This window comes from Rhea pennata, chromosome 4 (genome assembly GCF_028389875.1).
Source record: "Rhea pennata isolate bPtePen1 chromosome 4, bPtePen1.pri, whole genome shotgun sequence".
NCBI classification, from domain to species: Eukaryota; Metazoa; Chordata; class Aves; order Rheiformes; family Rheidae; genus Rhea; species Rhea pennata.
This window is the reverse complement of record NC_084666.1, coordinates 59,951,798-59,979,496: the sequence shown is the minus strand read 5'-3', so window position 1 is coordinate 59,979,496 and position 27,699 is coordinate 59,951,798. Positions and strand designations below refer to the sequence as shown.

At 37.0% G+C, this 27,699-nt stretch overlaps 1 protein-coding gene and 1 long non-coding RNA gene across 5 annotated transcripts in view; one reads left to right on the top strand and one right to left on the bottom strand.

The window, feature by feature from the left end:
- LOC134139548 (uncharacterized) overlaps nucleotides 1-27,699 on the top strand; it is a 58,380-nt gene that overhangs the window by 14,908 nt on the left and 15,773 nt on the right. For 2 of the 4 annotated variants that reach the window (XR_009958202.1, XR_009958201.1), the window contains exons 4-7: nucleotides 4,744-4,800; nucleotides 7,483-7,597; nucleotides 19,402-19,550; nucleotides 23,947-24,041. This is a non-coding gene — a long non-coding RNA (uncharacterized LOC134139548). Of the gene's footprint in view, nucleotides 1-4,743; nucleotides 4,801-7,482; nucleotides 7,598-19,401; nucleotides 19,551-23,946; nucleotides 24,042-24,596; nucleotides 26,087-27,699 lie in introns of those variants that run through there. The other 2 variants (XR_009958199.1, XR_009958200.1) reach the window with 2 other exon arrangements.
- The window catches only part of PRSS12 (serine protease 12), a 36,758-nt gene that overhangs the window by 6,768 nt on the left and 2,291 nt on the right, over nucleotides 1-27,699 (bottom strand). Inside the window, exons 2-11 of the mRNA XM_062574052.1 lie at nucleotides 20,788-20,926; nucleotides 19,398-19,576; nucleotides 17,072-17,222; nucleotides 16,104-16,282; nucleotides 15,285-15,426; nucleotides 14,035-14,231; nucleotides 10,649-10,790; nucleotides 3,753-3,958; nucleotides 3,000-3,078; nucleotides 752-874 (exon numbers count right to left, since the gene is read on the bottom strand). Coding sequence (XP_062430036.1) covers nucleotides 752-874; nucleotides 3,000-3,078; nucleotides 3,753-3,958; nucleotides 10,649-10,790; nucleotides 14,035-14,231; nucleotides 15,285-15,426; nucleotides 16,104-16,282; nucleotides 17,072-17,222; nucleotides 19,398-19,576; nucleotides 20,788-20,926 — 1,537 coding nt within the window. The remainder of the gene's footprint in view (nucleotides 1-751; nucleotides 875-2,999; nucleotides 3,079-3,752; nucleotides 3,959-10,648; nucleotides 10,791-14,034; nucleotides 14,232-15,284; nucleotides 15,427-16,103; nucleotides 16,283-17,071; nucleotides 17,223-19,397; nucleotides 19,577-20,787; nucleotides 20,927-27,699) is intronic.

Genomic DNA, 27,699 nt, shown 5'->3' with positions numbered 1-27,699 from the left:
TCTGGAAAATATGTGAAGAAGGCGCTTGATCTATAGATAGTTCTTGTAAATCCAGCCTCTTAAAATCACTCTGAGATCATTAGGAAGTTCAGCCCAGTCTGTCCAATGACAAATCAGAGCCAAAGATGCCGTCTCTCTTCTACAGTGAACAGTGACACATCTACAGGCTGTGAGAGTTGCATGCTTAGATTTATGTTGCATAGTTTTAACTGCAAGTCCTAAATCAGCATGAATAACATTTAGGATACATTTTTTTCACACAGTTTTGTGTGTATATCACTAAAAGGTCAAAGTTCAGATTCTTAGGCTTGATTAACTACCTTTTACAGAGGACTCTGAGAAAGGAGCAAAAGTGGATTTGCAATCTTACAGTCCGAGTGGGACAAAACAGTATATTGGCCCTTAGGACCAAGTGGAACAGTTTTAGGATAGCCTGTGACAGCCCCTTGAGTGGCTGCAGATGTAGGATTATCAGTGTTACAGCCATGCTTTTCTTGTTCCCTAACACTCTCCCAGTATGTAGGTGTTCAGAAAAGTATGCAAAGTAAAAAGCTTTCGTAACACAATCAGTAATGAGTTGGAGTCCCAGTTAAGTAAGCAAGCCACTGGGAAGAACAGGTAATATATTTTAATACATAATTTTAATGTACTTTGGAGCAGTTTTCAAATGGGCTTGACCTAGGATGTTTTGCCTATACCCATAACAATGAAATAGTTTGAAAATAAGCCTCATTAGTGAAGACAGACCTACCTCTTAAAGCAGTGTGCAGCAGTAAGGACCCAGCAGCTGCTGATGAGAGTGGCACCACACAAGAGTCTTCCGTCACCGTGAGATGACTTTAGTCGGAGTGCAACCTGCCATGGCCAGCCACCCCTGCAGAGAGCATAAGACATCTCTTTCCGGGAACAAACCAGAGAAGTTAGATAGTTTGTCACTTACCTTGAATGTAAATCCTATGTACTTTTTCAACTGAAATAGCTTACAACTCATGTTATTTATAGAGTAATAGTTGAGAATACCTTTGATACTATTACAGCATTCGAATTCCATGTAATAATGGTTGAGATTAATTTACAGTTTGAGTGTCCAGCACTCTGAGCACTTCCTCTCACTGTGAAATATTTTAATTTTACCTTCTCAGATTGTATTCATCGTGCCAAAACTATGCTCTATAGGTTCCTCCCCAAATGCCATCCAAGTCAGATAAGAGATGCAGAGTATTGCTTTCCACATGAAGAATATTAAGCAACTCAGGAGTCAGTGAGTCAGAACTATTTCCTGTCAGCTGAGTAGGGGAAAGAAGGGAAATTCTTGAGAACTTATCCTTGCCTCTTTTTCTGTCTGTATTAGTATCTGCTTTGTTGGTCCCAAGCTTCTTTGAGGAGGGAAACTGACACATCTAAAGCAACAACAAAACCACAAGTAACAGATTAGCACCTTCTTTCAGCCTGTGGTCGTCTGTCTTGTTTAGTAGATCTGGGATACATATTCCCAGGCTTATCAAGATAAAATGAATTAATTTTCACCAGTTTTATAGATTAGCAAAATACAGGAAGGGGAAAAAAGGGAGGGAGAGCGAGGGATGTATGTTTGAGCAATAGCCACATCCAGGAATAAGCAAGCAGGTAGACTTAAGTACTTTCTGACTACAGTCAAATTAGAACAGGTAAACTGGAGTACTAGAGCTGCCCAGCCCAGCATTCTATCTCACAGTAGTCAAATATTTTGAAGAAAGATAAAGAAATTTACTCCCCATTAGAGTAAAACATGTTAGATTTTTAAGTTTTGGAAGATGAGATTCAACATTTCCAAAACATGAGGCAATTAACTTGTATTTCCTGGTATGCACATAAGTATCCGGTTCCTTTCTGAGCCTTAACAAGTAATTTGTGTTAATGCTTTCCTGTGGTAGTGAGTCCTTTTCTGATATTGTTCATGTGTTCCTTTTCTTGATCTTTGAATTATTTCTAAACACTGCAGTATTGAGTTTCTCCCACCATTTTACTTCATCTAGTGTCCCTGTGTGTGTTTATTACGAGACTGAAGTTCTTCACTGGAGACTGTTATTTGTAAACTCTTTGATTTCATCCAGTGTCCTTTGTATGTGTATTCTGAATCAATAATTCTTTTTCTGCTTTTTTATACAATGCCTTATTTGTCATTCTCATTTGTCTCCTTTCTAAGATGAGCAATCCTATCTGGCTGAATTTGTGGTTTTCTGGGCTCCTTCTTGCTATTGTTCTTTGAACCTCTTCCACATAGTTTCTTTTTTGTAATGGATTGATCAATGTACACATAGTTTGAAATAGGTTGCACAATGACATGTAAAGATGTAATTTCTTTTCTCTCTTTTTTTTTCTTTACACAATCCCTTTCATAAGATTCTGTGAATAGATATTTTTGTGACCGTTCACATTGTTAAGGAAGTAAAGCCTATACTTCCTGTTGTAGCGGTATGTGAAGAGGAAAGACAATAACCATATGCAAATATATGCCATTAAAGGTTAGGAACAAAGTGTTAATAAAAAAGCCCAGTTCCATAACCGTATGATCAAAGAGAAGTATTTTTGGAAGGAAAATCAGGTCTTAGGCAGTGAGTCATATCCAGCCCTTTTTCCAGGGTAGAAAACAATTATAGTCCTCAGACCAGATTGAACTAGATTCATAGCTCTGTTTTTTGTAGCTCATATTTGAGGTTAAGGTTTCTTCTAAAAGAAAAAGTGAAATGGCTACTCTGAAAGTAAGATGTTTAACCCAACCAGCAACTGAACCTACAGGTGTTTGCAGATTTTCAACTGATAATATGATTGCTTATCAAAGAATTTATTTGAATTTCCTGCCAAATACACTTTGAGTGTATTTCTACCTTAGGAAAAACAAAAAAATTGAAAATTAAAAAAAAAATCCTACAATAAAGCGTAAATTAGACAGGTGGCTTATGGCAAACACATCTTAGAGGCTTTATATTGAAAATTACTTGTCTTTACCAAATATTTACCGTAAAGAATTTTTCCCACCAATTATTCGCTTTTGTCGGCGATGTAGTAACCTCAATCCACAAACAGAAGCAAGAGAATCTAAACAAGAAATGGAAATGTAGGCAGAATTAAACTTGCAGTAAGAAGTATCCAATCTACGATGGGAGTTAACTAAAAAACAATAAGGCTGAAGTTATTCTATATTTCATGGTAGGTTTTAATACTCGAATATTACTCTAGGAAAATATGCTGGATTGTCTCAGGCTTAGTAATTCTGGTTAGTTAAGATTCTTTTTCAGCTCTGATCACAAATCAATTTACATAGTTGTGCTGTGCTTTGCAAGTGCAAGTCTAGAGTTATTCCTTGGATTTTTAAATAGGGTTTTTTCTTACTTATCCTGATGTAAGTAAAAGCAGAACTTGACAGTTAAAGACAACTATGCCCTGAAAAGTTAAAAGTAGCTGTGTCTCTTTTTTTTGCCTCCTTGTGTCCCAAGCATAACTTAAGAAATGGGGCTGCTGTGTACTATGGTGGACAAATACCCAGTATCGTTTCAATTGTCTTTCCTTCCTTTGTGCAGCTGGCACAGCAACAAGATCAAGCATATGGTCTGCAATGTGAAGGCAGACACAGTTCCCTACCGCTTTTGTTTCTATTACTACTTTTGATATTAATATTTTCTCTGTAAGGTGGGAGTGTTTACTTCCTCTCTCCCTACCATGATAGTATCCCATTCAGAATCTGTCCTTCTGTGACTCACAACAGACATCACCTTTATTGCTGTTCCCGGGGGCCTTCTTGCCTGGGTACTCGCAGATCACCCCAGCATCCTCGCTGTGACGGCAGTTGTGGGTTCCAATGTCCTGTTTAATGCAGTCTGCCAGAGATCTCTCATTTCCTGTACATTTCACGTTATCCACGTGGATTGGACCTTTGCCCTCCCCAAAATATGCCATTGTCCTTGCTCTAGCTGCACCTCTGCAAACAGAACATAATTTTGTGATTAAAACATTTTAAAGCTTTATTCTATGCTTGACTCACTTGACTTAAACTGAAATATTTTAGAGAGTGTGAGTAGTGAAATGAAGACATTGAGGTTTCATTCCAAGTCCTCTTGTTAATTTGCTTGATGACAGTGTTTTTTCTTGTTGCCTCTACTAATCTAGCAGTTGGAAAAAATAATAGTGTAGCAAATGTGTTACAGTTCGTTAATGTTTAAAAAGTGCTTTTATGTCTTTGCATAGCACTGTGCAAAGTATTTTTATTGTAATAGTGTTACAGTCTATAACAGTTAATAGTCTATAACAAATGAAAATATGTGAAAGCTGCTTTTTCATAATCTCTTTAATCCTCATATAAAATCAGCATCTGTGAATGCTAAAAATAATTTGTTCTGGTCTGATTCCCTCAGAAAGATGGACTAGTTAAATAGAAGGTACACTTGCAGTTTAGTTTGAACTAGGATTTACAAATCTTGTAGACAATAATAATTACATATTTCATAGTAGCTTGGTATAGAAAATCATGAGTGCAAATTACATGCCATTTTAAAGTGTGTCCCCATAGTTGAGCTCTAAAACTAATGTAATTGGAAAAAGACAGTAAAATGTCATTTTAGCATTAATACTTAAGCAATTGTATTACATTTGGTAACTTTTGTGACAGATGTTTATTTTTAATTACTTAGGATAATGCTTCATAATATATAAATAGCCATTTTGTTGGGTACAGTCTAAGTAATGAAGAAACTCTCTCTTCTCTAGGTGGAGATCACATGGCTATCTTTACAAAGTAGGGCTGGAAGCCAGTGCATCCTTTAGGTGAGTTTGATTTACTGTTTACATAACAATTAAGAATGATTTACTGAGATTTTATTGTGATAAAAACTTATTGTGATAAAAATATAATGAATATTATGACTGTAATATGTTACACTACTCCATGAGTTTCTATTTTGAAAGAGTATGTTGCAAATACATATTGTAAAGGACAATACTTCTGTGGATACAAAAGGATAATTGCACATGCAGTGAAAAGCCAGAGCAGAGAAAGAGTTTAACAATGAAAATGTACTAGGCAAAAAAATATTTATCTCTTTTTATATCTTTTTTAATACCCACAATGTTGAGGAAGGCAGGTGAGAATACCCTAAAGAGTTTATGGCTCTTCGTCAGCTAGAGATTCTCTGCTGGGGGGGAATTTTGATTTGTCGTATCATTTTTAAAGTTTCTTCATACTAGAAGCATAGGATCAAAGTCAGAGAATCTGGCCTTGAATTGTCCACACCCATATAATCTAAACATGAAAGTAATACATGTAAACTTCCTCTCTTTTCAAACTTGTCCATGAAAAGCCTTGGCTATTTGGGCTTTTTTTTTTTTTTTTTAACAGATATTGAAGGGGAGGGATGGACAGGATTTCTAAGCAGGAAATGTTACTTAGAATAAATGAATTGTAAAAATTCAGGAAAGAGAAACATGCAAAACATCTGACAGAGTTGATACAACAAGGTCACTTGTCCTTAGACATTTTAATTTCCATGGCTAGCACATATCTATTAGAGATCTTCTGGGCAGGCTAGACAACCACAAATTCATGGGCCCGTGTGGGATGCACCCACGGGTACTGAGGGAGCGGGCAGGTGTTGTTGCCCGGCCGCTCTCCATCATCTTTGAAAAGTCATGAAGAACTGGAGAGGTGCCTGAGGACTGGAAGAAAGCCAATTTCACTCCAGTTTTCAAGAAGGGCAAGGAGGAAGACCCAAGCAACTACAGGCTGGTCAGCGTCATCTCCATCCCTGGTGAGGTGATGGAACAGCTCATTCTGGATGTCATCTCCAGACATATGGAGGGAAAGAAGGTGATCAGGAGTAGCCAGCATAGATTGACCAAGGGGAAATCCTCCTTAACCAATCTGATAGCCTTCTATGATGGAATGACTGGCTGGGTAGGTGAGGGCAGAGCGGTGGACGTTGTGTACCTTGACTTCAGCAAGGCTTTTGACAGCTAGAGAATCTCTAGCTGACGAAGAGCCATAAACTCTTTAGGGTATTCTCACCTGCCTTCCTCAACATTGTGGGTATTAACAAAGATACAAAAAGAGATAAGTATTTTTTTGCCTAGTACATTTTCGTTGTTAAACTCTTTCTCTGCTCTGGCTTTTCACTGCATGTGCAATTATCCTTTTGTATCCACAGAAGTATTGTCTCCCATAAACATCCTCCTAGATAAGCTCAGGAAGTGTGGGTTAGATGAGTGGACAGTGAGGTGGATTGAGAACTGGCTGAAAGGCAGAGCTCAGAGGGTCATCATCAGCGGCGTGGAGTCTAGTTGGAGGCCTGTGGCTAGTGGTGTCCCCCAGGGCTCAGGACTGGGTCCCATCCTATTCAACTTCTTCATCAATTACCTGGATGAGGGGACAGAGTGCCTCCTCAGCAAGTTGGCTGATGATGCCAAGCTGGGAGGAGTGGCTGACGCACCCGAGGGCTGTGCTGCCATTCAGAGAAACCTGGACAGGCTGGAGAGATGGGCGGAGAGGAACCTCCTGAGGCTCAACAAGGGCAAGTGCAGGGTCCTGCACCTAGGGAGAAATAACCCTAGGCACCAGGACAAGCTGGGGGCTGACCTGCTGGAGAGCAGCTCTGCAGAGAAGGACCTGGGAGTGCTGGTGGATGACAAGATGACCATGAGCCAGCAATGTGCCCTTGTGGCCAGGAAGGCCAATGGTCTCCTGGGGTGCATTAGGAAGAGTGTTGCCAGCAGGTCGAGGGAGGTGATCCTGCCCCTCTACTCAGCCCTGGGGAGGCCTCATCTCGAGTCCTGTGTCCAGTTCTGGGCTCCCTAGTACAAGAGAGACATGGAGCTACTGGAGAGAGTCCAGCGCAGGGCTACGAAGATGATCAAAGGGCTGGAGCACCTGCCCTGTGAGGAACGGCTGCGAGAGCTGGGCCTCTTCAGCCTGGGGAAGAGAAGACTGCGGGGGGATCTGATCAATGTGTACAAGTACCTGAAGGGAGGGTGTCAGGGGGACAGGGACAAACTCTTTTCAGTTGTCCCATGTGACAGGACAAGAGGCAATGGGCAGAAATTGAACCACAGGAAGTTCCACCTGACCGTGAGGGGGAATTTCTTCCCTGTGAGAGTGATGGAGCACTGGACCAGGTTGCCCAGAGAGGTGGTGGAGTCTCCTTCTGTGGAGATCTTCAAGGCCCGCCTGAATGCAGCCCTATCTAATATGGTCTAGACTCCCTGCTGAGCAGGGAGGTTGGACTAGATGATCTCCAGAGGTCCCTTCCAACCTTACGGATTCTATGATCTGCCAGATAATCCAAAGCCTTAACTGACTTTGGAAGCAGCATGCAACAATCTTGCCTAGAAGGTTTAATATAATTTACCTTGTTAGCTGCAAGCAATGAATCTCTTCTTGCTCCAAATATTTTTCTTTTGTGAATGATGCTCTAATTACAGATAACTACAAAGAATGTCCTTCTTTCCTATCTACAGGCAGCTGATGTGTCCATATATGGTATTACAAAACGGTGAGACAGTACAGGGACTTGTTGCAAAATCTTACTGGATTTTGGAATCTCCTATGTCACAGAGCAGTTTGCAGTGCTCGGTGAGTTTCTGCTTTAGGGCATTGCTCTAAAATTCCTTGGGAAACTGAAAGCTACTTTGTTGTGATTCACAGCAGTATTCTTGTCATCTTATTTGCCAGACATTTATTGCTATTTACTGTATATTTGTCTCAGCAGTCTTTTATCAGACATTTATAAAGGCACTGCCTCCACTGATATACTAGATAAATCTGAAAGACTCTTAAAGACATACATGAGTTTGCATATGTAAGTATTAAAAGGTGAGAGAGATGTGGAGAACAAAGATGAAGGAAGGAACTTAGTGCCTGTGGATTGCAATTGTGCTTTGACATAAGCTGAGTCATAATACTTGTGCTGCAGACACTTTCATATCTTTATATATCATATTGTGCATCGGTAATCTTGTCAACTTGCTGGTAATTGCTGTGAAAGGTTCATTCAGCAAAGGAGTGTCCGTTCACTATACCTACTTTTAATAGGAACTCCCTTAATCAAAATAAAAAATGTTTAAAGCATATACTTACAAGGAAACAAATATAAAAAACATGACGTTCTAGAGCAAGAAGTACAGCTTAATAGAGAAAATAATTTCATATAATTGGGAGATCTCTAAATGTAGAAGTGTAAGTTTTGTATGTTTGTTACATGTTGGAACATGATATTACAACTCTTTTCAGTCCACCACTATCCAGTGGTGCATGTGTCACTTAATTGCTGCTTTCTGAGCCAGCTATTCATGCACAGATGGCCATATGAAGAACAGCTCTCTTTGCTTGCTCAAATCTGTCCCTAGGGAGAAGGGCAGGTTCAAGCCCTTATACCGTAGCTTTTCTCAGGCACAAGGCTGTGCACAATAATATGCTGAGCTCTTTTAGAAGCAGTACTATCATTATTCATAATGCTGTTAATCAGAAAATCCTGTTGATTAGTACAGAGGGCCAACTATCTTAGAACACTTTTTTTCTGGAGAAGATCATTCGTGTGGAACACTAATAGTAGGGTATTTGTACATTTGATGGACATTTGTGTGTGTACCTTTGTGCTCTTATAAGCCTGTTCTAAATAAAAGAGGTCCAGTGTAGCCCTAAAATACTTGTTTGTGTGCTAAACTCTGTCAGGTATTAGACAATACTTCAGCAAATGTACATGTTCTTTCAGTTCTTATTCTGCTACAAATATACTTTGATTAGGACACTATTAATAATTAAGGTTTCATGACTTTTTAGCTTATTAGTAGTGCTGTTTTCTAATATTATTTGTATTATGTTTACTTCCACTAGTAATAAGTTTGGCAGGCTGGCTTAATGAGAGATCTTTAAAACTAGTATTAATTTGAATATAGTGATTTTGCCAGTTATGGATTCTCCTGCTTCATCCTCAGAAATGAACTCATACAAATTGCTGAGAAGGTTCCAAAGCAGGATTTCATAAAATAAACATAGAGATATGTATTGACATTATGAATAATATATACAGGAAAAAGTCCATTTTCCCAATGTTTACCTTTTGTTTACCCATGTCTCCTTTTTAAGGCAGTTTTTTCTCCCATTTGTAATTGTAAATGTATTTTTTTCCAAGGAAGGGAATGCAAAGCCTTTTTAAATTCCATTAAATTCCACAATAGAAAAACTTGGAAGTTAAATGTAGCAGTGTAGAGGGAATTGAATTATGTTGTTTAGCTCCATAATCAGTCTTCATGAAAGTGATGTCAGCTTCATTATTATGTGCTTTTTGAGCTCCTCGCAGGAAAAGGTCATAATGTGTTTACTGCTAAAGATGCAACACTCATCAACCTTAAAACTCTAATGCATGAACCCAGAAGTCCCAGCCTTGCTTTGGGACAGTCAAATCACCACTGAATATAATAGGAACGTTAGCACAAAGATCTGTGCATGGACTCTTTGGCCCAGAAACAATTACAGCTTGTCAGTGCATGTAACAGCTTAGTCAGGTTTGTAGAATGCAACTGTCTAGACCTAGGGACAGCAACATGAAGTGCTTCCAACAGGCCTTCTCAGTTTCTCGAACTTAATTTTAGATTTCTAAAATGCATCTATCCTAGGCCTTTGTCTAATATGTATCCTACTGTATCCCATAATCTTAACCCTCTGTTCTGACATGACGCAAATTGAGAGTCCAACTAACTGTCTGTCTTTGCAGAGGCTTATAAACAGAAGGTCAAAATAAGTGAGTTTGGTCATCTATGACAGAAATATAGAAGCCTAGAGAGGCTGAAGATGAAGCATACTAAAATGATTCAGTGGAAGGTAATACAAATGAATGCATTTCTTTAGCTCCAGTTTCTTTACAGATACTCAGAGAAAAGTTTTTATATGATTGAAAATTGTAGTCAATTAAGTATGATGAAACACAGAATTCTAACATAAAATCAGAAACGAAACAGAGAACCTACATAGTTCACAGAACGTATAATTATCTATGCTCATCTAAATGTTATGTTAGTTTCTCTCATTTTTTCCAAACTAGAAATTTCACTCTGAAACTTTTTACTTTAGAAACCTAGAAACCAAAGGTCAAAGAAGTAAACTAAGAACAGGTGAAGTGAGAAGGAGCAGAGAGCAGCTATGCTAAATCAAATTCTCTTCTCAGTTACATCAGTGCAACTAACTAAGTGTGGAAAAAAATCTGGTGTAGTCTGTTTATATCATATGAACATGTAACACCTTAAGTGACAAATAAAGTATAGTATTTATTCAGTAGTTTAGTCATTTTGGAATATTCAGCTTTTGAGAAAATATTTTAGCTAACATTAACTTGCTTTACGGCTGCCAGTGAGACTATGAAATACTTTTGAATATTGAAATTCCTTTTCCCAAATGTATTACTTAGTGTATGCTCCCTTTGAAGACATATACTATTAGCATAATAAACAGTAGGCTAAGTATACATTTCTAAAGTATACCAAAAGAATACCAGACAGTTTTTAAAAAGCATATATTACATGATCAGACATAACCAAGTGATACTTGGTTACACAAGTTATTGGTTATTTAACATAATCCGATATAGCAAACCGATAACTTGAGAAATAGCTGTGCAAGTTTTCTTACTTGTAGCCAAGCTGTCGACAGACTACAGCTGCATCCGTATCAGACCATCCATCATCACAAATTGTCCCCCACTGGCCATTGATAAAAATCTCTACACGTCCTTCCTTCTTATTCTCACCATCCATCAGCCTGATGGGAGGACCTGGGAATAAATTACAATTGTCAACCCACAACGACAGAAGCAAGAACTAGTACATTAGGTCATTTTCATCACATTCAGGGTGTAGGGTTAGCTGACACTGATGTTCAACAAGCCTAAAATCAACTGTTAAATTAGTAGCATATTTTGCCCTGGCTGGAAGAAGAAAGCTGTTCTTACAAATTACAACACAATATGAAGTACAACTGTTCTGCATGTATTTTCAACATTGGAATTCATCTAGTTTTCTAGTTTCATATAAACGTGGGGCATAACTCATAATTTGACTGCAGAAGGCACAGACCGATTCTCCCACTAATGGCAGAGAACACCTAAGATGTCTTTGTATATGGTACCTTCCAGGCTGAACACATTTTCCTTGCAGGAACTTTATGGGCGAATTTAGCTATATTTCACTTCATAAATCCACTCTCAGACTTGCTACAGAAATTCCTCTTGCCACTGTCTGAGCAAAACAGTACAGCTTTGTTTTGAACTTTTGGTTTTGGTTATTTGTTACACATGCTATTCTGTATTACGTTTTGTGTGATAGCATAATATTCTACAGCATGTTGTTCGTATATTGTTTTCTAGCATTTATAATTGAATACTTAATGAGATACAAGCATAATACAAAAACTCACTTATGTGGATTAGTCAGACTTAACCAGTTTGTGTTTGATGTCACAAACATCAGTTTGTGGTTTTTTTCTTTCTCAGAGCCTAGGGATCTCATTTGATACTGTTACTCTCATTCACTGTTTAAATTTTGAAACATTAAGCAAAGTATATATTTGATTCTCATTTATGTTAAGACTCCTTTGTAGCATGCTGGGAATTCAAGTGTCCTTAAAACAGTTATGAATTACTGTGAGGGCTCTTTATAGTGTTTAAGTGAGAATCAGCTTCTAAATCTTTTAGTACGTCATACTTTATAATCCTTAACACTCTAATTAGAGCTTCTTTTCCTGAATAATTTGAAAGACTGTTCCTAATCATCTTCACATAAATGAAAGATAAGTAAGTTCATTACCCAATGAAATTTTATTCTAACTCTGAAAGGATGAGAAATTATTTAATCTTACTCTAAAATAAAGCAGTATTAGGAAACATTTGGATTTGAAATTTAATTCAGATTAAATTAGGTTATGAATAACTTCCTTAGACCAGACCTTATTCTGCAGTAAAGCTAGTTAAATCTGGCTTAATTTGTTGATTAAAAGAGGAAGGGTTTTAAAATAAAAATAAAGTGCTTTTGCTTTAAATATAGTTGACAGCACATTGTTCACATTGCAGTTACATTGCAATCTGGACTGTTACTAATCAGTTTCTCTAACTTTCTGTTTAGTTACAGTTCCAGGATCTCATGTGTTAACACATGTTGTAGTTATTGTAGTGTATTGTATTTCATAGTGTTCCTTAACATCTGTATTTTCTGAAGTTATATCATCTACTCATTTCTCATATTTTTCCACTGAATTTATCTTTAAAGGGAGAAAAATGCTTTTTCAAATGCTGTGAAGTAAACAGTAACAATAGAGTCTTTGTCCTCTGTCCAACCAGAAATTTTACAGGAAATGTCTGATACACTATCTTCATTTTCCTGTTGAAAATGATGTGTTTTTTGGAAGAATATGATTTAGGTGTAAATTATACTACCTAGATAGTGCCACAAGATGTTAGTGGTACAATATCCTGGTACAATATAATTATTCTTATTATTATCTCATATTGTTGTATTTTAGCATATATATCTATGAGCAGGAAACAAATATGATTTTCTGGTAATCAGAGATATGAGAATGTTCCCATATGGATGCATTTAACTGAAACAGACCTCTTTCAGATAAGATTGTTTTATAGGAACTTGAGCAAAGCAGCACAGATGGTTTGCATCTGTAAAGACAGCAGTCATGATGTAAATTCTTATTATTTTGGGTTTGAGAGAATTCTTTTTACCAATGTGATTCCACTTCATCTACACATAGTAAAACAGTACTACAATATAAAACATGCTTTGGATGGTTAGAGGTCAAAAGGCTGTAAAGAAAAAGGTTATAAAGAAGAAGATAGTAGAAAAATGTGCATTGCAGGTGCTGATTGTTAAAAGATCAGGTAGCAATGTAATGCAATAAGTTTAAGGTTTAGTTTGCAGGATAAGCTTTCTGGAATTTCCAGAGAACTTCAAGAACCTAAGCATACAAATCCATTAGATTTCTGTAGAAGCTGGGAATCCACTAGTTCCTTTGTTAATCCTAATTTCAAAATCAGTTAAAATATACTTCAAAGATTTTGGCAACAATTCTGTAAAGCATCACTTAACAACAAGCTACAAAGTCTGCATGTAGCAAATTAAAAAATGAGTCTGGTTTTCAGAATTGCTGAACAACTCATTGTTCCACTGTAATTTTTAATGTGCATATCTGAAAGCCAGAATTCTTGTTTAATTATCTATATGTGGATTTAGGAGTCTTTAGAATCTATTTGCAAATATTTTATCTACAGTACCTCTACGTAATTGATACTTATCTTGGTTCTTATCAGTCTTTCTATTCTTTCTTCATACATGTTCGTAGGCGTTTTGGCATTGGAACTGGTCTTTTGTCTGTGTTTCTAGCATCATTCATCCTGGTCAGGAACACCAGTTGCTGGCTGTTCACCCAGGCACAGGGTAAACAGTAGACAATAGTAATACAGAAATAATTTCATGCTTCTCACCATTTCTTCTTGATATCTCTGAACTTCCCACTTTCTCGATATATCTTTCTTTTCAGATTATCTGAAGGTAAGGCCATAGGATGTTGCACTTTTGATTTATATCCTTTAATGCAATTGTAATGCACAGGTACCTTTCCAACTTTTGATAGCATGATACAGTTCACTACAACTTAAGAAAGTGCTGAGTGAAATGCAGTATACCTCTAGGAAGGGCTGAAGAAATCTAAAATCTCATGACAGTAAAGATTAAGAGAACAGGATTTATGGATTCTGACTTCGCTACTTTACAAATTTGTATTGTTCTCTAAGGTTCTGGCTGTTTATGTTCCTATATACAAAGCTCAATTACTACTTGTGATCTTCAGGTGAAAAGTGAACCTTTTTTCCTTCCTGTTCATTTGGCATGTGCACACATCTGCCAGTGATTGATTGACATTGGGACATTAAGCACCATAAGTATAGTATACTTCTCTCAAATCTGCATGCACAGCAATAATCATATTGTGAAGTTATCAAAGAGATGCTTTACCAAGTGCGAGTTTATCACTGTCGTTATCTGGATGACAAATTAGTCTCACATCCTCCTGATGGTTGCAGTCATGCTTTCCCCACTCTCTTTTTGAACACTGCAGAAGGTTGGACTCCTTCCCTGAGCAGCTGACATCATCCAACCAGATGGGCCCAGAACTTCCTTCTGAGTAGCTCTCAGGTGCACTTTTTCCATACCTGCATAATAAATAGGTATACATAACATTTTGATCTTTAGTGATTGGAGGGTGTGTGATACTTAAGCACTAAAGGAAATGATTTATTTCTGACAAAGATCTCTCAAGCACAACAGTGAACGGTATTAACCATGACCAAGCAGGTTCAGTTAGCTTTAAAATCAGTGATAGCACTATATGCTTCTTCCCTGGTAACTGTTTTTTTTAAGGAATTATTGTTAAATTCATACAAACTTGGAAATGTAAAAATGTGTTACCTTTAATTAAGACTTCAATTCAGTCAAATATACAGTTGTCTCATTGACTTTGAGACTTAAAAAGTTCTTAATATTATATATACATTTGAATGTCGCATCTAGGAAAAATGAAAACTTTCTTCTGTGAAAGTGATGTGTTTTAATGTGAATATAGTTATTATGGATTGTGACATCAGTGAGTGAAAGAATACCACAAGAGAAAGATGGCATAGTGAGAGCATGTCTCTGTAAGCAGAGTCAGTAGGAAAAGGAGCGAAGAATGAATGCATAGAGAACTCTAAAGGAATTTTTTCTAACATATGAATTTCAAATAATGAGTATTCTAGTGCCTGTGATTTTTTATTTTATTTTTTTATTTTATTTGATTTTTTTTGAGCTAAATCCAGCAGGCCTAATACCTTGAAAGTCTCCGTGGTTTTATGGCTATTCCACAAGCAAAGAATTTGAAGAATCAAACTGCTAAGCATAAAACTAATATAACAAATCAGTTTTTCTCTATAGCATATGCATTAATCTTAGTTAGCCAAGAAGATAAATGCAAGGAGCTCAGTGAATAAACATTGCTGAATCAATGGCTGAATTGAGACAAGCTTTTGTTTTCCTACCTAAACTGAGGCCATAAATATCTGATTGATGCTGAATGAAGTAGGCTTTAATGGATTTTTCACCCAGTAGTTTATATAAGGCACACAGCTAATACATAAAAAACCAGACCCTTGAAGAATATAGGGATTGTGTAAACATTTATCATCATTGTCAAGTCAAAGAGTCAGATACATAATACCAATTAATCTTACTTAAATCCCAGCTGCCGGCAAACCACCTGTGTATTCAGCTCAGTCCACCCATCGTCGCAGATTGTGCCCCACTGCCCAGTATAATAGATCTCCAGGCGTCCCTCATGACTGCCTTTCCCACTTGCTAGTCTTAATGCACCATCTGTGTCATTAACAAGTACAGAAAAGGAAAAAACAAAAATAAGAATCAGTTTTCCTTAGATTCTACAAAAAATAACTAACAGCATTATATTTACTGGATTGGATCAGAATATTAGGCTACCAAACCTAATGCTGATCACTAGGTTTTATTTGATCAGAAGATGAACAAAATGCCGTAATGCTTCCAGTTGGTTGTGTGGTGTTACATAATGCAATTCTGTAAGCGCAACAGAAGTGGTGCAGGATACCAATCCCCCAAGCCCCTATTACATGCCTAGTTCACGGGAGGAGACTCTAATTGTGTGATTTTGTTGTATACATGTGTTATCTTTTACTTTGTATATTATGCTTATTTCCCATTATTTCTATTGCGGAAATATTTTATTGTCATTGATAGATGCAATAGAGAATTACGGCAGCAGGTGTAGTTGTCCTGCTTCAGAGAAAATGCCTCTACATCATAAATGGCAGTTAGCAAGTTGCTGAGGATCCAAAGGCTTGTGCTGAATAACAAGATTTTCTGTACCTGTAAAATTTCCATAAGCAACTGTTGGTTCTTTGTAATACTGCCAGAACATTTATTACTGTGGGGCTTTACACGTCCAAGAACTTTAAAAAATATCTCTTTCCAGAGCACTTGTCACTATTTTCCAGTGTGATTATTTATCACTGAACTACCTGTAAGAGGTGTACAGGAAACACCAGCGTCTTCTTTGTGGCCACAGTTGTGTTCTTGCCAGGAGTTTTTAGGACACTGTTCTATAGATAGTTCATTTCCTGTACAACGCACTTCATCCAGCAGCACTGGGCCTGAGCCCTCCCCAAAGTAAGCCTGGCTCCGTGCCTTGGCAACACCCCTGTGCAAATGTAACAAACACGTGGTCAAGAACAAGCAAACTGAAAAAAAAATACAATCTTTTAATTAAAAGATCGAATCTTAAATCATATACACAAGAGCGTTGAACTGAAATTACACAACTTTGAACAGAAAGTAAATTGGAAAAAGGTAGAAGTCTGATGTCAGAGGAGCATGTCAATTCCCATATGGCTCACCAGCAGGCCTAGATGCTCTAAAACTGTTGCACAGATCTCAGCCTTTTGAGCAAACTTGGATGGCACTATCAGCAGCCATGGGTTCAGTGTCAGGTTACAAGCCATGTATAATCTGGTGGCTGCTACTTAAGAGCCACAAAGCTTGCTACCTTCAATGCCACTTATTTTAATTCATGATAATTCCAGCAGGGTTGAGCAAGTGAATTCTTTTCAGTCTCTTCTGCACTGACCTGCTTAGTTCTCATCCTGGTCTGTCTCAGACATAATAACCAATTCCTGGTTGGTTCTGTACCGTAGTATCTTCCTTCTCTGTGTCATGCTCCTATTTCTTTCCTCCCTAACCCATCTGGCCTGTCACCCCAGTTGTCTTCTCTCTCTTTTTGTCTCTGATCCAGCATCTCTCCTCTTTGCCTCCCACATGTGCAGCATCCTTCCTCAGTACTGTACACTCATCTTGTGTGATATCAGCTCTGGTTGTTGTAATAAAGTGTTAGTGCTATTTTAAAGGAAAATATTTTAAAAACTCAAATCCATGTATCTTACTAACTTTCCTGCTTAGCTACTGAAGCAGAAAATACTTGGAAAAAACATACCCAAGGCCAAGCTGCCGACAGACGACTTCAGCATCTGCATCATCCCACTGATCATCACAGACAGTCCCCCACTGGCCAGCATGGTAGACTTCTACTCTTCCTTCATGAGCATTGTTCCCACCGGCCAGCCGGATTGGAATAAAGACAGAGGCTATGATCAAACACAGAATATAGAAAGATGTCACTTCTTTCTCAAAGTGTTATCCTGATAGTAAGGAAAAAAAGAAGATGGTTTAATGGTTTGCCTGGCATTGCTCATGAACTACACTATTTTTTCTAATTAGATGAAAATTCTGAAATTGAACTTGTTAGAAACTGTTCCCTCAAGCTCACTCTGGGTAGCTGAAGAGTATTATCCCAGTAACTGTACTGAACTCCAGTTACGTTATGCGTCAAAGCGCTCACAGGTATTTAGGACCATAAGGCCAAATACCAGTCAGAGCTGCAATTTTACCAGTAAAAGCAAAATTGACTCCATACAGTTTGGGTCTCAGAGGGCAAATCTCCAGTAAGAGTCAAAAATTCTGTCATTGTCACAACTGTAGAATTTCACACTCTTATCTTCTGATTCCTTTGGTAATTCTAGTCAGAGCACTGAAATTTCGTTGACTACTGAGGTTCACTTTAGTTGTGTAATATTGTTCCCTTTCTTAATCTATCAACCTGTTTCTGAGATATGCTTTGATTTTTGTTTTTTGTTTTATTTGCAAGCAAGTCCTTCCGAGTCTTGAAGCCCTTCTCTGGGCCTGCAGAAATTCTCCTGGAAGCATCTATAATATACCTCAGCAGAAAAACATAATAATAGAAATGGCTTAAACCCAGTAAAAAAATAATGACTTTTGTATTTAAAAGGGTATTTTAAGGTTTAACCATATCTAATATCTGAATGACTTACAATGCGAATGTTGGCCTTCCCAAAAATTAATGCTATCATTTCATCTATTTCTTGGCTGAAAAAAAGAAAATTGAGGGAACTTCACCAAGTTCATATTACTATTTCACTGGTATGAAATCTTGAGAGGGGTAGTTATTTAAAAAGACTAGTGGCAGTAGAACCTGCAAAACAAACATGCAACTTCAGAAAGTTTTAGCTAATCAGCTAGTTCTCCTGGCTGATTTCATTAATTTCAGATATCTCAGACTCTAAATTATTGATAAACTTCCAGTATTCTTGAGGTGAACAAAATCCTTTAAATAAATTTCTCTAAGCAAAACAAAGTGTTTTGGTGAAAGTGTCCATAAACAGAGGGGAAATATGATGATCTAAGAAAATAATTTTCAAATTTATAGCTTTCAGTTTCTTCAGGCAAAACTGTTTCTCTTGCTTTGGTCCTTAAACTTGCTTCTTAAGTTAAAAATCATCTCCCTTCCTGCTATGTTATAATTTTCTAAACAAAAACTAAAATATTTTTTTCAACATTATTTAGGAAAATATTCCTCATGAATAGTGCAGCTTTAGAGCAAAAATGCAACTACTTTTACATAGGGAGGTAAGTGGGGGAAGAAAGGAAGCACAGAGCCAGCTGCAGTTATGCCACAGGTTTTGGTTACAGCTGAAGATAATTGCCATTGCCAGCTCCTCAGTTCTGCCTGCCTGACCTTCCTTGAGATCAGCAACATCTTAAATCTGATAGCATAACTGTCATGTAGTTCCTGTTTATCATTTCAGTTAAAGTAATGTGAAATACCTTAAAAGCATTAATGTTTTCCTCCAACCCTGTCATTTTGGCTTGGTTATGTGTGAGGCAGTACTCTTGAGCTAGGAGAGCTTTGACCTGTTTTAGAAGCATGTGGAATAGGACAAAAACACAGTTCCTTGTGTGATGCTGTTGACATTTACAGTAAGGAAGAGGAGCTCAATATTCATCTGACATTTCTACACCAAAGCTCCCTCTCAGAAAGCATAACATGCTGAGCAAAATCACTGCTCTTTACAAAAACAGAAAACATACTAACAAATTGATACTGTAGCATGTGTTGCTACCAAAGAAAACTTCCTGCAAAGAAAAAAAGGGGAGAGAGGGGCTGGGGTAGCACACAATCCTACTTTTACAGCTAGAGTTCCCTTTGAGGATTTTTGTTGCTTCACCCTCTCTTACAACCTGGATCTCAAAGCAACAATTTGCTTGCTAATTATGTAAAGGGTGGTGCTACTAGTGGTGCTGAGAAATTTGAAGTGAATGATGCTATGAATCAGTCTTATTTAATTTTCTGTTCTAAGAAGTCTAATTAAACTTTTTTTTTTCTAATTTAATCATAAGCAATTCTGACTGCTTTTATTTATATAAAGTAAACAGGTAACCAAAACATATATGCTTTTTTTTACCTAGGGAAGAGCTACATGTGACAGCAGCTGCCATTTTTTGAGGACATGTTCCATCCTGCCAGATGTCTTTTTCACATAATAGTATGTTTTCTTCATCACCACGGCAACGTACTTCACTCCAGTAAACAGGGATAATGCCCAGTCCGGCAAATGGTATGTGTTTTGCTGTACCTTTCTCACTGCAAGAATAATCAGGAGAGGGCATTAGGAGGGGTGCAAGGGAAATGAAATATTTGTTCCTGAAATCTGTTCTTTCATGTTTCCCATATATAAAATTTGGGATAGAAAAGAGTTGTCTGTCTTCAACAGGATAAAGTCATCACATTTTCATGCAGTTGAGCATTGTTGCCTTCACTGAGAAAAGTACCAGATGCGACCCAGTTCTTGCCATTGTGTTGGGGGATATTTTAGTACAATGGCTTGCATTGCTCCAGGGCCAGCCATGTTCCTCTTCTCCTTGTTCTTAACCACAAAAATCAACACAGAGGTTCTGTCCAAAGTCCATAGGAGGATCTACAGTACCTTTCCACTGCAGGTTTACTTACAGAAGTAAGTAATGCTAAAGAGACTTTCACTCTCCTCTTCTCCTGTACTCCAGTAACACTGACAATTACTCTGCCCATACTCATGTCATACCGTATGGGCTGTGGCCATGGGACAGTGAAGCCACCTCATACTCCATTAGATCAAGTCCATGTACATTATTCTCAGACTAATAAGCCAATTATTGAGCCTTCTTTGCCTCCCTATACTGCCTGGCAAAATTAAATGAAAAACAATGCTCAAATATTGTAAGATCAACAGAACAGATAGATGGCAGCCCCTGAAGAGCACCAGTAATACCTGCTGAAATCACCTTGCAGGATATAGCTCCAAATTTCTGCTGAACAGTCATGATGGCATGAATTGTTTTGACTGTTATTTAAGAGGAGAGGGGTGGCTTACTCTGATATAAGTCATTTCTGCTGACAGGGCCATACCATTCACCCTTATCACTGAACTACATTAGCTAATAATGGTCTTGTTCAACTAGTATGTAGGATGTGGAAGGCAAAAAGAACTTAAAAGAAAATGAGGAGAGGAAACATTACATGTAGACAGCCGAAATTCTAAGCAAAACCACAGCCTCCAGATGGCTGAACTTTTATCTCATCTAATCCTCATATTTTTATAAGTTGGCTTGGTGTGTCCAGATTAATACTGAACATCATAAAATGGCTTAGATCTAGTTCTGGCTAGCACTCTGTAAAAAGTGGAATATCATTAGGAATGTCACAACGCAAATACACTGCTCTAGCCACCTAGTGATTGTAGAAGACAAAATCACTTCCTTGATATATAACTGAAGGAACTGTCAGAAAGGCATTTTTTCTTTCAGACTAAAACTTACCCAAGTGCAAGCTGTCGACATACGACCGTTGCATCATTATTATCCCAATGGCTGCCACAGATTGTTCCCCAGACTCCATTCAAATAAACCTCAACTGTACCTTCAAAATCATTCTTGCCACCTTGGAGTCGCACTGATCCTAGTTAAAAGAAAAAAAAATGAATTCTCTAAGATTTTGCATGACTCAGTTAATTTATCCTCAGCAAAAGACTGAATCTGATTTTCCATCTGCAAAGAGTTCCTGTTTCAAATATTATCGCCTTACATTCTGTTATTTTGGGAAGCTGCTTCTGAAAAGCATTCTAGCACATGTAATGTTCTTGTACGCTGATCTATAAAAGCAGGTAACCTTATTGCTTACGTAAGGAAAATATTTTGCTTCTTATACTGAAATTGCATCACATTTCTGATCCTTGTATATATAGACTATGTATAATCATATAAATGTAGTTAAATCTCCCAATATGAGAAAAGATTATATATATGAGTGCTGTATTTTTATATTCAATATAATTCCATCTGATTTAAAGGAATTAGAAAGCAACCACATGGATCGCATAGCTTCTGCTCTGACCCATATAACATTATGCATGTCATGGGTGTCACCAGTTTATTTCAAGCCAAAGAAGGAATTCATTCATACTTGCTTTCAGACCAAACACCATTTGATATAGTTATATAAATTTGTTAGAGATCTTTATCCAATTCCCAGATGAAACATTAGGAATTTTCTTAAAGAACTCAGAGGTCTGCCATCAAGCTGCTTTGAGAGTTACAGAACACACAAAACTAAGAAAATTGATTGATTTAATTTTTATATTACAGTAGTTTTGCTTGAGATGCAAGATATCTGCTGCCAAGTGTAACTAAATGCCACTGGCAAAGGTGGGAAAGAGTTGGCCATATATGTAACACTACAAAAGCAGAACAAAGGTCATTACAGTACAGTAATTCAATAGGAAATAATGCATTTCTGTTAAATTATCAAACATAGCACAAGCGTGTACATTAATATTGCCTGAAATCTCAGTTAATCTGTCTGCCTCTGCTCTGTGATCTACTTAAAATCAGAGGCCAGACCATGATCCAACTTGCAAGGTTTTTAGCAATAGGGAAAAAAAGCAATGTTTGTGTCTACATTCTTTGTATATGTGTTCATGTGTGTTATATGTATAAAATAATAATAATGACTGGATCAGTTTTCTCTTATCCTTCGTTTTCACTCAGATTGTGTTCTGTTTTTAATTTAGTTCAGTATAGTTGATAAAACCACAAGCCCATGACTGCCAAATAAGTCAAGGAATTAATTAACCTCAAACTAGTGTTTGTGTGTTCCGTTTTGCCTCCTATTTATTTTCTCAGCAGTAACTTATTGTGCAGTAAATTACAAAATTTATTAAATTCGTGTTACAGACTGAGCCGTCATTCAGAATAGAGGATTATTGATGGTTTAATTATAACTACCAATAATTAACAATTAATTGTAACAACATATACACATTACACATTGTTTTCCTGTCGTTATGATTTTTCTCTTCATGCTTTTATGTCATATTTAGACAGACAGACTCTGGAATTTTTTCTGCTCTTTATGAGATGTTTTTGTAGACTATTGATTTCACTTGAAATGTCAGTTGAAGTCATAGCAAAGTGATTCTTGACATACTAGAAAGTATTTTGAAGTTAACATCTCCAAAATAAGTCTTTGTACATGATTGCTGCATGACACCTATTAAAATCAATAAATACAGTGTTTCCTAATTATACATTACCCAACATTACTGTGCAAATATTTGGGTAAAGGAGTACACGAAGAATAAAATTCTTAGGTCTCCATGGCAGAATTTGGTCACTGCTCTTGCTATATTTACAGAATTCACAGTGTCAACACTGAAAGACTTTATTCATGTGCACAGAGCAGAAGATGATATGAGGAAACTTCCACACACTAGAAATTCTTTTACCAACAATTAAAAATGAAAGAAATCTAAAATCCTTTGCGTCTCTACTAGAAGCCTCATGGAAGAAGCCTAAAAAGCATAGAGATCTCACTGTAGACACATACCACTAAAAAAAGACCAACTTCCCCCTTACCCTCTTTCCCTGCCTTCCTTCTCCCCCCAAAACAAACAAACAAACAAAACTCTAGATAACTTCTGGTCCCCCCCCTTAGAATGGGAAACACCTTGCTGGCAATAGTTAGTAGGGAAGGAAAAATGACTGAATGGGGGACAGCCTCATCTCCATGTGCCTGTATGACAAGATCTAGGAACGAATGATAAATACAGGGGGATTTTTTTTTAATTCATATCACTATTTCCACAAAATGTTTTGGTTTGCCTTTCTCCTTTAGATTTACATCTGTGTATAGGAACACTAACATCTTATGAAAGGCATTAACATACATAACAGACTGTTCATCTCACAAGAAGATGCAATAAAGAACTGGCCTCTGTCAGATAGGAAAAAAAGGACACATGATGGTTCTTAAATGTAATTTTCAATGAATTTAAAATATTCTTGATTTTTCCCTAAAATTTTAATCTAGAAAGAAATAAAAAGAAGCTTGTTTATACAGATAATTGGTATTAAATCTTTTATAATGTCTAATGTTTAATAGTTACCTGAAAAAATAGCATAACTCTAATATGCTGATTGCACTGACACACTACTCATTATAAGATGGTAGCTATGAATAACCTAAAATATCCAGGGCAAAACCTAGCTTTCTCTCCATAACCAAAAGAGTTAGTAAAATCAGTTTTTTAAAGAAAAGTTTCAGAATTGAAAAATATCTGAAAGGTGGTTTGATTAATATTTTTTTCTAAGCATTCAGTATCTCAGGACTGAACCCAATAAGAGTAAAATGATACTGTATTTTTGGTGCTTAATATGCACCCTGAAGTATGTGTTAGCATATATCATATGACTTAAGTCATAATTATGTTGCAAACAAATATAACAGAAAACTAATGAGAAAACTGAGTAAAATATGGAGCAATAAAGTGTTGCAGTATTTTGACCCTGTGATAGTTATTTTTCTGAATTAGGAGTGAGTTTTAAAATACATTAATTTTAATAAAATGGGTACTTATGAAATATAATAGAACTTTAAACTACAGAATTTCACTTCATTAGATTATTTTTCCTTTCCAACAGACAAAAGTCTTATTTTATGACGGAACATACATATATGTTTCATGTGCAAGTTGATCATAGGGAATTGCAAGCTGACCAATGTAATCTGCAGTCAGGTATGTTTATACTGTATTACCAAGTCTCTGTTTATTATTCATGACTCTGTTATTAGGATCTTCACGACAGGATAATCAGTGTTTGCATTGTTAAAGTGACTGGGAAACACTTCTACTTCATAGACAGCAAGAAAATTAATATTTAGCATGATAAACTTTGTTGTTTACTTTTACAAATATATCCTAAAATGAACATAGCTGTAGTCTCTTTCTCTTACTAGTTATAACTGAAAGCCATATGGAAATTTCTTCAAAAGCAATAGTTTCTGCTAGAATCTGTTTCAGAATTGTGTAAACATTTCCATAGGCCTTCTTCTCTCCCAGATTTATGTTGACAAAGTCTCTTTGGTACCAAGTGCTATCATCATAAATTCTAGTAAAATTTGCTTTTAATTTTGCTTAAGTAGAAGTGTAATATTTTAGAGATCCTACAGCAAGTTTTCACGTTATGATTTTTACATCATAAACACCTATAGAAACAAACGACGATGTTTTGAGGTACCTGGATGCATGTTAGGAGAGCTAAAATTTTACATGCTTTTTCTTGGTGCACAGAAGCATGGAACTGCCTCCCCCACTTCCTCATTTTTCGATAGGGAAAAATGTTGGCATTTTATCAAGGTGAGGAAAATAAATGTGTGCAAATCTAACTCCATCTTTGTAGACTCTGCCATTCCCAAGCCTAGTTTTTCCATCTCTGCCATATAAAGGTGTTCTTCCACTGAAACTAAACTCTCAGAAATGCTGTATTTTCACTGTTTAATTCTGCTGTTACATTTTAACACACAAAACCACCTGCACCTCTATGCATGTGACAAAGTGACTTCCTTCTGCATTCCCCCTCGGGCACTAGCAGTTCTGGAGAAGAACATTTGAATTACTTCTCAGAAAATAAGACTCAGTTAAGTATATTTATTGGAGATTCTAGGTATCTGGAGTCAAGTAGATTGTGTTAGCATCCCACTGACAGATGAGTAGAGCTAATGCAATAATATCTACTCTAGTTTGCATGCAATGCTCTGAGAAGTGCACACTGCCTCCCTGCCACATCTTCAACTGCTTAATGTGCTTATCAAGCCTTCATTGCCCCAACAGCAAACTTGATAAGGGAAGGTTGTGAATACAGGGATGCTGCCCTTTTCCTAGGCCAAGGCTGCCCTCCTTTGCCCAATGCCTTTCTCAGCACTGGTCAGAAAGGGGAAGGATCCTCTGTAGGACAGGTGTATTGGCCCCACTGGAGGTAGAGACAAGGGCACAGAACCACAAAGCAAGCCTGCTAGATACCTTTAGGACACTTACTGTGGTCTCAGGACAACTCTGTATATACATATTCAGTCCTATAATGAAGAATGCAGACCTGCTCTCTTGACAGAAGCTCATTCATATATAGATAAATAGATACTCCAAAGAAATCCATGCTTATTTTGGGCCAAGGTTATGGACGGTCAATTCAAGTTGTTTACAAAGAGTTTGGTGATTTTAGTTGCCCTTGGATCTGCCCAAGTCAGAGCCTTTCCTATCTGCTGCTACTGTTTAGAAGAGATTAAGTTATACTTGGAAATGAAAGGAAGAAAGGGTATCCAATAAGTGCTGCTGAGACTTGCTCCGCAACGCCTGCCATATAGGCTAAAGATGAGACATGAGAGAAAAAAAAGGCGGAGGAATTGGCTCTGAGCCAATTTTTAATTAACTCCAAAAAACAGAAGAGCTTCAAATAACTTGCACTGTAAAGAGCAAGAGCATCCCACCTACTGCTTTTACTATACCATTCCCACATCCGGAGCTGCTGAGTAACTTCAAACCCTATTTTATTTTCTACATTTCACTTAGAACAAGTATTGTCACTTTGTGTGGTTGAATTGCAAATAGAATGGGGATCACTTAACACTTTTGCTGTATGTGTAAATATTGCAGCATTGTTTTTCTGGTGTTGGCTAAAGGTATGCCGCTATTTTCTTTGTAAATGCATTCAAAGGTTTGTAACTTGTCTGTAAATGTAAATTTTGAAAAGGAGGATGAGAATTAAAAGTTGCCCATGCCTTTCACCCTGATGCTGAGTACTCTGAAATTACAGATTTAGAGTAAAGCAAAAGAAGTGTTTGACGTTTGGAAATCTGGACAACTGATGTCTTTATTTCTGCTTTCATTTGCAAGGTGTTACAACATGGGATGGATGGTTTATATTAGACTTCTGGGGGGGTGGGAGAAGTGATGGAGGAGTGCCGCAGAAAGGCCCTAGGCTGATATATCATCTCTGAAGTCTTGGAGTCAAACATTAGGTTTGACAAACTGACATTAAGTATGAGAGTCTCCCTCTTGCTTTACAGCCCACATGTATGCTAACATACTACAAGTTGTTAGGCAGTTAAGTTCAAGATTCAGAATCCAAGCAAAAGAGCCAGTCCCAGCTACAGAATGAAATGAACTGATTGCTTTGCATGAAGCACTTGTAAAAAATCTAACTACATTACAGGCTTAATCTAAAACCAGTTCAAATTGATGGACACTTTGCTTTTCCTGCAGAATCAGGCCAGAGTGGAGTCAGAGAAATTAATTTTGCTGACTTCAGCTAAACTATGGGTGACATTCACTGTGATCAGTGCTGTTGTCCATCTCTTTTCTAAGCACTGCTTTCAGTCTAAAATTGTAACTATTTTCTCCAGGTTGTTTAACCTTGGAAAAGGGGTGCATCCATTAGATCTACTTTTTAAGAACTATCATGGGAATTTTAGTAGATCCTTAAATTGGAAGTTTCATAAATATTGTATGTATGTACTGACTGTGTGATGTGCTGAATTGGTTCCTCAGCAGCATTGAAGTTCATCATGTCAATGATCAATGGTTTTAAGATTCTGAAAAAATTAATCGAAGTGATAGAAATGTAATAGTCTCTGAAGGACTACAGTTGTCTTACATGGTACAAAGCTGTAGAAAATTAGGGGATCTCATTTTGTGCAGCTGTAATTAGAATGATTTGAGGAGAGCTACTTCAGTCTAAAAAGGAAAAAAATAGACATCTGTTTAATTTTTGTTGTATTTTTTCTTTAATCTTATATTATTAAAAGAAAAAAAAAAATCTCCAAAAGACCTTCCACCGAATACCTGAACTGTATTATAGGTAGGGAGAATAACCTGGTGTTAACTCACTTTACTCAGAGTTTTAAATTAGATGTGTAGTAAAGTGTGGTGAGCAACATATTATGAAAAACACTGTAACTACATGCCAGGTAAACACCATGTGGCAACAGTTGCTTTTTAAGCACTGAGGTAAATCACTCTTTCAAGGCATGAGTACATTACAAGTATTACAAGATGTTACTAGCAATGCCAAAATACTAAATTCTGCTGGACATTTACTGGCTCCGAGTACAGGGTACTCAATTGTGATTTCCTTGGGTAATAATGATTGATAACTTTTATATATACATATACATATGAATTCGGTTTACTTGCTTTCAAGGCACAAATAAATAATATTAGCCAGATGTCTCTCATTTTAGAAGGAAATGTGACACTAAAATACATTATTTTAAACTAGAAAACTGCATTTAGACTGGTATTGAATAGTATAATTGCACGGGCATTTTTTTAATTTTCAGCGTTAATATCAAAATATAAAGCAGTTTAAAATATGCACATGCACAAAGTTAAACCAATT